A 10,740-nucleotide genomic window follows, 5' to 3' on the forward strand; every position below is an offset into this window, starting at 1 on the left:
TTTTATATTTTCTTCCAGGTCATTGATAAAAATGTTAAATAGTGTTGGGCCAAGAACCGAACCCTGTGGGACCCCACTAGAAACACACCCAACTGATGATGATTCCTTGTTTACAGTTACATAGAATCATAGAATCTCAGGGTTGGAAGGGACCTCAGGAGGTCATCTAGTCCAACCCCCTGCTCAAAGCAGGACCAAACCCAACTAAGTCATCTCAGCCAGGGCTTTGTCAAGCCTGACCTTAAAAACCTCTAAGGAAGGAGATTCCACTACCTCCCTAGGTAACCCATTCCAGTTCTTCACAACCCTACTAGTGAAAAAGTTTTTCCTAATATCCAACCTAAACCTCCCCCTCTGCAACTTGAGACCATTACTCCTTGTTCTGTCATCTTCTACCACTGAGAACAGTCTAGATCCATCCTCTTTGGAACCCCCTTTCAGGTAGTTGAAAGCAGCTATCAAATCCCCCCTCATTCTTCTCTTCTGCAGACTAAACAATCCCAGTTCCCTCAGCCTCTCCTCATAAGTCATGTGCTCCAGCCCCCTAATCATTTTTGTTGCCCTCCGCTGGACTCTCTCCAATGTATCCACATCCTTCTTGTAGTGTGGGGCCCAAAACTGGACACAGTACTCCAAATGAGGCCTCACCAGTGCTGAGTAGAGGGGAATGATCACATCCCTTGATCTGCTGGAAATGCCCCTACTTATACAACCCAAAATGCCATTAGCCTTCTTGGCAACAAGGGCACACTGTTGACTCATATTCAGCTTTTCGTCCACCGTAACCCCTAGGTCCTTTTCTGCAGAACTGCTGCCCAGCCATTCGGTCCCTAGTCTGTAGCAGTGCATGGGATTCTTCCGTCCGAAGTGCAGGACTCTGCACTTGTCCTTGTTGAACCTCATCATATTTCTTTTGGCCCAATCCTCTAATTTGTCTAGGTCCCTCTGTATCCTAGCCCTACCCTCCAGCGTATCAACCACTCCTCCCAGTACATGTTGAGACTTATCAGATAGCCAACTTTTAATCCATTTAATATGTGACATGTTAATTGTTTTAGTTTTCTAATCAAAATGTTGTGTTGCCAAGTGAAATGTGTTACAGAAGTCTAAGTATATCCCATGACCACTGTTACCTTTATTAGCAAAACTTGCAGTCTCATCAAAAAAAGATAGTTAGTTTGACAGGATCTATTTTCTGTAAGCCTTAACTCTGCTGGCCATAGATTTTTCCTTGGGTCCCTTTGCTTCCCTTATCGATTTACTACAGTTCCTAACTTCTGATTTATATTACTATCAACTTCCAACTATCCACTGACATATCCCACTATCCAGAAAGCCCCTCATTGGGATGTGTCATTCCATATCCCACCCTTTGGCCTGCACAAGGCACCGAGGCCGCGGCAGAATTCAGTAAACCAGGGGACGGGTCTCCCCAGTCACAGCAGCACAGAGCAGCAGAGGTCAGATGGTGTGCAGCAGTGAGCCCAGGGCTGGAAGCCAGAACCTGCTGACTCTAGCCCAACCCCCAGACTGCCGACTGCCTTTTCTAATAATACTGCAAATCCACTACACTTTGCAGGCCACTTAGCCAGGCTGCCCAATCCCTGCGAGGTCTGGAGAGTCGTTAACACCCTGCCTAGCCAGCAGACAGGTTAGGTGACGTGCCCAGTGTCCTGTGGTGACTCAGGCTCAGAACCAGGTATTCATGCCAGGCCGAGTGCAGTGGTACCACCCTCCCAGCCAAGTCACTCTGGGCCTGATTCTCAGCCACGGCAAGGCCCCATGCTGACAGGAAAAGGGGTCTTAGTGTGGGAGCAGGTCACATTTCCTGATGCTGCCGGAGCGCTGCGACAGAGCCCCAATCCACTTTTCCTGTGGTGGTGGAGAAGGCCTCTCCATTGAGCCGCATTGGCATCCTCTGACTGTCCCTCCCCTCCCCCACATTTCTGGGTGTGGGGCCTTGGACTGTGATGTGCTGGGCCATTGCCTCTCTGCACCAGGGCCCTGATGGTGGGGTCAGGTCAGGGGAATCATGGGATTTGTTCTTCACCTTGGAATCTGAATGTATATATAAACAGGGGCAGGTCCTTACCGGTGAAGGGGATGAGAAGTTGTGTCTGCAGCTGCCGGAGATGCACACAAGGGCCATAATATTAGAACAGAACATAAGAACGGCCATACTGGGACACACCAATGGTCCATCTAGCCCAGTGTCCAGTCTCCTAACAATGGTCAGTGCCAGGTGCTTTACAGCGAATAAACAGAACAGGGCAATTTATCGAGTGATCCATCCCCTGTCATATAGTCCCAGCTTCTGGCAGTCAGAGGTTTAGGGTCACCCAGAGCATAGGGTTGCATACCTGCCCATCTTGATTAATAGCCATTGATGGACCTATCCTCCATGAACGTATCTCATTCCTTTTTTAACTCAGTTATTCTTTGGGCTTTTGCAATGTCCCCTGGCAACGAGTTCCACAGGTTAACTATGCGTTGTGTGAAGAAATACTTCCTTATGTTTGTTTTAAACTTGCTGTCTACTAATTTCATTGGGGGTCCTGATTCTTGTGTTATGTGATGGGGTAAATAGCACTTCCTTATTCACTTTCTCCACACCAGTCATGATTTTATAGACTGCTATCATATCCCCCTTAGTCGTCTCTTTTCCAAGCTGAACATTTCCAGCCTTTTTAATCTTTCCTCATAAGGAAGCTGCTCCATACACCTAATCATTTCTGTTGCCCTTCTCTGCACCTTTTCCAAATCTAATATATATTTTTTGAGATGGGGCGACCACATCTTCATGCAGTAGTATTCAAAAGTACCATGGATTTATATAGTGGCATTATGAAATGTTTCTGTATTATTGTCTATCCGATTCCTAATGGTTCCTAACATTGTTAGCTTTTTTGACTGCCACTGCACATTGAGTGGATGTTTTCAGAGAACTATCCACAACAACTCCAAGATTTCTTTCTTGAGTGGTAATAGCGAATTTAGACCATCATTGTATATGTATAGTTGGGATTATGTTTTCCAATGTGCATTACTTTGCATTTATCAACATTGAATGTCCTCTGCCATTTTGTTGCCCAGTCACCCGGTTTTGTGAGATCCCTTTGTAACTCTTCGCAGTCTGCTTTGGACTTAACTATCTTGAGTAGTTTTATATCTGCAAACTTTGCCACCTCACTGTTTACCCATTTTCCCAGATCACTTATGAATATACTGAACAGCACTGGTCCCAGTACAGACCCCTGGGGGACACCACTATTTATCTATCTTCATTGTGAAAACTGACCATTTATTCCTACCCTTTGTTTCCAGTCTTTTAACCAGTTACCAATCCATGAGAGAACCTGCCCTCTTATCCAACGACAGCTGAGTTTTCTTAAGAGCCTTAGGTGAGGGACCTTATCAAAGGCTTTCTGAAAGTCCAACTACACGCATCAGTCACTAAAAGCCCATAGTGCCAAAGAGCAGGACAGGGATGTGAGGACCTGGGGGCCATACAGCGCCGTGAGGACCCAACGGGGGCCATACAACCTGCAGACCCTGGGGTGAGATTGAGCCCTGAGGGTGATGGGGTGGAGGTGACACTGGAGCTGGCTGCAGCAGGGCTCCAAGGTGCACAAACCAGAGCAGTAGCTCTCCTGCACTTTGTAGAGTGCCGTGTGCTCTCAGCCAGCTCTGGCAGCCATCCGCCCTCAGCCTGACCCCACTGCCTGGCCTGGAACTGCGGCAGTTTCTGTGGAGGCCTGATGGAGGAGAGGGGGGGCTTTCGTACCCACTTGCACAGTGGACAGCAAGAATCTGGCACCGGGGTCCATTCTACTCCCGGAGTAGGGTGACCAAATAGCAAGTGTGAAAAATCGGGACAGAAGATGGAGGTAATAGGCGCCTATGTAAGGAAAAGCCCCAAATATCGGGACTGTCCCTATAAAATCAGGACATCTGGTCACCCTATCCCGGAGACACTGTTGAGGCTTCTTACCTAGCATCAGGTAGAGCTGCAAAACCCCAGAGGCCTCAGCCCAGGCGAGAAGGGTTGATGCCATGGTGCTGGGTGATGCCAAGAGAGCAGGGAACTGCTGGGGGATCAAAGAAACTGAAGCGTGCCCCACAGTTAGAGGAGAAGAAGGCCGGGCCAGTGCTTTGGGCACTAGCCTGCCACAGAGCCAACCGGAGTCAAGTCCCTGCTCCCCTCAGGCTTCCTGTGTGACTCTAGGCCCTCCTCTTCCTCAGCCCAAACAGACAGAAACTTCTGTCCCAAGCAGAGCTCTGCTCTGGCCCTATAAAGAAAGAAATGCCAGAGCCTCCATGGAGTCAGAGACATGGGATCTGATCCTGCCACTAACATGTGAGCGTTCCTTCCTTACAGGACTAGGGTTGTTGCCACCTTTCCAATTGCTGGTAACTGGCCCCCGAAGTCCCCCCCACCTCTTCCCCACCAGGTCCCACCCTTGCATCACCTCTTCCCCCAGGCCCCACCCTTTCTCTGCCTCTTCCCCCAAGGTCCCACCCCCCGTCGCTCACTCCTCTCCCCCTCCCCTCATCGCTTGGCTCCCTCTGCTCCGGGGCTTGGACAGGAGCTGCTGCAGCCCGACAAAGAGCCTGCCTGCAGGTAGGAGGTGGCCTGGCTGAGCAGGGACTGGCACAGGTTAACGACCTGGCGCCTGCCCCCGTCCTGCGGTAACCGGGCTTTTGGTGTCCGGTCAGTACATCTGACTGGACATTGCCAGGTCCCCTTTTCAACTGGCCTTTCTGGTCGAAACCCGGCAACCCTAAACGGCACCTGGACACAGAAGCCAAAAACCAAACTGTCCGGGTAAAACTCAGATGGGTGACAACACTACAAGGCCTGGTGTCCCAGGGACTGTCTTAAGAGTAGGGAGCTTGGCATGAACAAAGGTGGCAGGAGTAGAACCAGGAGCATGAGACAAACGGCTGACCTGGCAGAAGGTGAAATGTTATGTTTGTTATTGCGTTCTGCTGCAGAACAGGAGCAGGCTGCTATATGCACCAGGGCTGGTCTGGGTGTGTTCACCGCACGGTGTGGGATTCAGTAGAGCCCCGCCACACTGGCAAGGGGTGACGAGGAGGCCGCCAGAATTAAAAGATTGGGAAGCACTTGCCTTATATAAGGTGCTGGCACTACAAGGGCAGAGTTAAGGGTATCGGACTCAGCATTTCCACGTTGTTGTAGGTTTGCGTGTGTGCATGTCTGTGTCTGTGTAACACTAACTCTGAATTTCCTCCTTTTCAGCTGTTTACGTTATTTTAAAACACACCAGTGCTGCATTCTGCTTTCTTTCCCTTCTCGCTCCTGATTCCTGTTTACAGCCCTAACTGCAGGAAACGAAGGCGCTTTTGTCTGGGAATTACTCTCTGTTCTGTAGAGTAGCTGCAGGGTCCGACCCCTGGAGCGAATGCTCAGGGACACCAGCGGGAGCTTGGCCGTTGGGAACGTTTCGAGCCCGTGTGAAAGAGGATAATTTGCAGTGACTCAAAGCTGCATTGTCCCTATTCAGAGTTCCAGAACTGCTCTGTCCAAGTGTTTCCAATGCTTCCTTCACCCGCCTGTGAAGGGACAAAAAGCAGCTTTGCCACCTCTGTGAGCAGAGACTGAGCCGGCTGGTGGGTCTGTGCCGACCCCAGGCAGACACAGCTGCACCCCAGCTCAGCGCTCAGAGTACTGCGCTGCCAGCACTGGCACCTGAGCTGAACACAGAGTGATGCAGGTAGAGAAAAGCAGCCTCTGACCTCGAGGCACTCGCAGTTTGAGATGCGCAAAAGAAAAGGAAAGACAACAGCTCTGTCCCAAGGAATCAGCGTTTCCCTGGTTGGTCTGCTCTGGTGTGCGGAGCTGGTGCTTTGGTGTTCGACTGATGGGCCAGATCAAAGAAAGAACCGCCAATAAAATGGGTTCAAGACAACCCCAGCCTGGCAGCCTGTCCTCCCACGGCCACACCCAGTGGCCACTACACATTGCCTGGCTCTCTTGTGCTGATCTCAGGGGAAAGGCAATTCCAAGCAGTAGGAAATAGCTCGCCAAGAGCAGTGTGAGCACTCGCTCCTCCAAGGACACCAGCAGACGTTCTAAGGCAGGGGGTTCCCATCTTACCCACAGTCAGTGCGGAGAAGGAAAGTAACAGGCTGTCCCTGCCTGCCCCAGTCAGCCCTGCTGGCTATAACCCGCCACAAGGACAGCGCCAGGGGCCTGGCCCTGGGAACGAACTCACCTTCCAGCTGCAGCCAGGCTGCGCCCAGCAGTAGCCCCTGCAGTGCAATCCACGCTGCTGCCATGCTCTCCCAGTCGCTGGGACGGTCGGTGCAGATGGACTCGAGGCAAAGGGTGAACCTATTCACCCGCCCCTAAGCTGCCACGCTGCACCTGGGCCTGGGGCGCTGTAGCTCCCACCGGTTTGTCTCCCACACGCCTCAGAAGGCTCCTCTCCCTGCCGGGTGCACGCTGGTGTCTGTTTGCTGAGTGGAGGGGAGTGTGTGTGAACTCCAGCTTTGTTGCCTGCAACTTCAGTTTCAAAACAGGGCTGCTTAATGAGCCCTCCTCAGAGCGCAGGCAGGAGGGGGCGAGCACAAACCTTCCTGTTTCCTGCTGCATGGCAGGAGAGCTGGGATCCGCCCCTGCCAAGCCAGCGTCGCAGACAAACAAGCCCCTTGCCATAGGAATTTGCTTTTTCTGCTTCCTTGAACGATAACTAGCTGCCCACCTCCAGCCCCCAGGCCCAGGCCCGGTTGTATTTACAGCCCATGTCCTGTGCTGTGTCCCTGTCTAAACGAGCGGGTGCAAAATGAGAGTAGGTTTCTTCTCTGCTCCCCCCTTCCCCGGATCCCTGGTCTGCCAGACTAAACAAGCAGGAGCATTTGCTGCACTCCAGACAGACAGATAGACATTTACCAGGGTGCCAGTCCCAGGCTGGGATCGCTTTTTACCGTACCGTTGAGCTTTACGCATAGGCAGTTCTGTAGCATCCCATCCCCTGATACAGGGTATAGTGTTGCCTAGTAGTTAGATCACAGACTCACACCTTAGGAGGTGTAGGCTGTTGTCTTGGCTCTGTCACACGTGTGCTGCTCCAGGCTGTTGTCTTGGCTCTGTCACACGTGTGCTGCTCCAGGCTGGTAGCACTGACCTACCACACTGGGAGGGCTTCTTCATTAATGCTGGTGACGTGCTTTGAGATCCTCGGCTGGAAAGTGCTACAGAAGGCAGGGCCGAAGTGCAAATTAGTGCTAGAAGGAGGCAAAGGGCTGGGTGGGCCAATGGTGCTGGTGCTGTGCCAATGTCGGTGCATGCCTCATTGTGGCTAGCCCCGGGCTGCCCCAGGTCCCAGTCCCATGGCGTGTCCAGGGACCATTCTCTATCCAGACAGCCATGGCCATCCTGCTGTGCAGAGACTGGTCTCGGAGCACGCACAGACCTTGGAGCACTGCTGCTCTCTGGCAGTTTTGACACATCAGACACAGGGATCCCGTTGGGTCGAACCAAACCCGAATTTTTTTTTTTAAATGTCGACAAATTGGAAGCACCATTGTTTTGGTTTGGGCATTTTTAACAAAAGCAAAGGAACTAAGGGCTAGAGTCACAGACCTGGAGGAGGGCAAGGAGGTGGTGGTCCTGAGCCCCCTGACACCCTTGAGTCCAGTGGTCAGAGAACTCACCACGCTGGTGTCCCCACTCTAGACAGGGACTTGAGCCCAGCTCTGCCCCCTGCTGGGTGAGCAGCCTCCCACCTTCGCTTGCTGACGCTGTTCCACATGGCATCAAATCCTTGCCCGGACACTGAGAATGACTCTGTAGCCCAGTGGGCGGGGCACTCAGCTGGGGGTGACGGAGACAAGCCTGGGCTTCAGTTCCTGCTCCCCTGAAAACTGAATGATTATACAACGTGAAGCAGCTTCAACAGGAGAGCCTGAGAGAGTGACCACCCGCCAGTAGTCCATAGCTGGTGCTTAGCACTGCTCCAGAGGGGGGTCTGAACACGGGTGCGTTAACCACTGGCTCAGGGTCACGGAAGGGAATGGGACCGGAATCCCCTTGGGAATCCAGTCCAAAGCCCCAAGACACTTCACTTGGGAACAACTGAAACCCCACACATCCCAAAACCAGGAGTCCAGCCCCCAAAGCGTGAGACTGGCTTCCAATCAGGAGATTCTGAAAAATAATACACTGCGGGGTGGGGGTGGAGCGTTGCTTTCTGGGGTCCAAGCACGGAGGTTGCACTCGGACCACATTTTTCCACATCTCTCCAGTCCCAGAGGCTGGAACCAGGCTCCTTTTTTCTATGAAAGCCGAGATTGAGTCTCCTGGTTCCAAGCGAGGGGACTTCGAGGAAAAGGCCAATTATCACGAGACTTGAGATAAAATTGCAAGAGTTGGTGACGACTAGAAATTGCTTGGCTCTTGCCCCAGCCAGGATGGCGCATCGAAGCCCCGCGCTGTAATGTGGCCCCACCCACCCTAGCTCCACAGGTGTTTAGTGCAGGGCAGAGGCCAGTAGACGCTGTGGTGCCCGCAGGCGGTGTCTGCACTGGATTTTGCACCATTTCCACTTGGAGGCAGGCTGGCCCCAGACCTGCAGACAAGGCCCCGAGTGCACAGAGTGGCACTGGGATGTTCGGCAAAGGGAAACACCCCACTCAGAGCACACGCAGCACTCCTGCTGCAGAACCAGACTGCGCAGAGAGCCCCTGCGCCGAGCGCACTGGAGACTGGGTCACAACACAGGGGCAGGAAGCAGGGGCGGCATTACCAGTCATGCGCGGGAGGCGCCCCGGTGCCGCGGGAGTAGCGGACCTCCCGCGGGCATGACTGCGGAGGGTCCGCTGGTCGCGCGGCTCGGCTGGACCTCCCGCAGCTGCGGACGGTTCACAGGTCCGGCGGCTCTGCTTGAGCTGCCGCAGGCATGCCTGCAGGAGGTCCAGCCGAGCCGCGGGACCAGCGAAGCGTCCACAGTCATGCCTGCGGGAGGTCCGCTGGAGCCGCGGGACGAGCGCCCCCTCCGCAGTCATGCCTGCGGCAGGTCCGGTCGTCCCGGGGCTCCGGTGGACCTCCCGCAGGCATGACTGCGGCAGGTCCGCCAGCCCAGCCTGCCGCCCCCCCGGGAAAGGGCCGCCCCACGCGTGTGCTTGCCGTGCTGGGGTCTGGAGCCGGCCCTGGCAGGAAGGACGGGAGGAGTTTGCACCATCCCATTTTAAATGGTTACTACCGAGGTTCGATCCCAAGGACTATTTCTATCGTTCACCCCCCGGCAGGACTTGGCAGGGAGCTGGGGCTCACAATAGCAGGACATTCCAGAGCAGACAGGAAGTGCTGCAATTAACGTAAACAGAACATGCTTAAGGAGAACACGGCTGCCTAGCAGGAGAGGTGCTGGGGCAGCTCCAGCCAGCCCTGGTTTGGTTCTCAGACGCTCTCTCACTCTCTAGCACCCAGCTCTCAGCCTCTAGCAGGTGGCAACTCTCGAACAGTCAGGGGGTCCCTCGCATGGCTTCAGAAATCCACCCCTCCCTCCTGGCCAGGGCATGAGCTTGTGATGCAGGATCCTGCAGGGAGGGACCAGAGGGGAGGGACTGGGTGAGCGTGTGCATCAGCGAGGTACATGTTGGGGAGACAGTGAACCCTTGTCCTTTGTCACCTGCCCCTAGCAGGGTCTGAGCCACCATTGGCAGCTCTGGGGAGGGCAATTGGAGACTGCTGTGCAGTGTGCACCTGCTCTGAGCATGACGCTTAATACACCCCCCTCTGCACTAGCTTCCCACTTGGGGCAGAGGCGGGCGACATTTTTGGCAGCAAAGCTCGTTGTAACTGCAGCCTGAGAGACGCTGGTCGCTGGTGAATGACAACAGCATTGTCAGCGGTGTGTTCACTGGCCATCAGACAAGCCAGAGCGGTGCAGGGAAACACGGGCCTGATTACAAGGAGTTTGTTTAGAAGCAAGAGAATCCTTTATAGAAGTGATCCACCCCAGCACACGGCAGCGGCCGCAGTCAGATGGGGGCAATTCGAAAGAGGGTAATGGGCTTTGGGGAGATGCTCCCCTAACACCTGCTCTCAATTTGGTCCATAAGAGGCAGGGGTCAGTGCAAGGAGGCTGCATTTGCAGCATGGTGCAGTTGCAAACGAATGGAAATAAGCAGCCGGGGCAATTGGAAAGAAGGAGTTTTCATACAAAAGTGGAGCCCTAGTCTGAGAATGACACCCAAGTCTGCCACGTGCGTGGGCAGGTGCCACACACCCTGTAGCAGGGAGAGGGGGACTGTGCTTGCATCTCTTTGCTCACGAACACAGACCTCCTGTCCTGCCTGGGCCGCTGGGTGTGTAATGTCTGTGCCTCTCACAGCTCCTGCTCCCCTCCACGTCTGCACCCACCGAAAGAACCTCCGAGCTTCGCCTAGATGCTCTGTGGTCTGGGTGGGGCGAGCCTGGTGCACGTTCCTCTTGCTCTGTAGGAACTCGACCTTCTGCCATGTCATTGGCAGGTGATTTACCTGGGCTGAGCAATGCATTCTGTGGCCTCTTTGTATTGACTATGACATCAGATGTGCAGAACTTCCTGACCTCAGTTGAACTTGAACGCTTGACTCTGGAAGGCTGAGCTGCCACCCCCAGACATGCCATTTCCTCCAGCTGCTCCCTGGCACTCAGCGCCATGCTTGAGCCGTGCTGAGCCCTTTAACCTGAACACACCCAGCAGGTGCAGCTGGGTGCTCCTCACCCCC

The 10,740-nt window shown here is 53.9% G+C and overlaps 1 protein-coding gene across 1 annotated transcript in view; it reads right to left on the minus strand.

The window, feature by feature from the left end:
* Positions 1-6,518, minus strand: part of ROBO4 (roundabout guidance receptor 4) — a 69,219-nt gene extending 62,701 nt beyond the window's left edge. Inside the window, exon 1 of the mRNA XM_044996745.1 lies at positions 6,240-6,518. Within this exon, the coding sequence (XP_044852680.1) occupies positions 6,240-6,303 (64 nt within the window). The 5' untranslated portion in view covers positions 6,304-6,518. The remainder of the gene's footprint in view (positions 1-6,239) is intronic.
* Between the last annotated feature and the right edge of the window lie 4,222 nt (positions 6,519-10,740).

This window comes from Mauremys mutica, chromosome 22 (assembly GCF_020497125.1).
Source record: "Mauremys mutica isolate MM-2020 ecotype Southern chromosome 22, ASM2049712v1, whole genome shotgun sequence".
Lineage (NCBI taxonomy): Eukaryota > Metazoa > Chordata > Testudines > Geoemydidae > Mauremys > Mauremys mutica.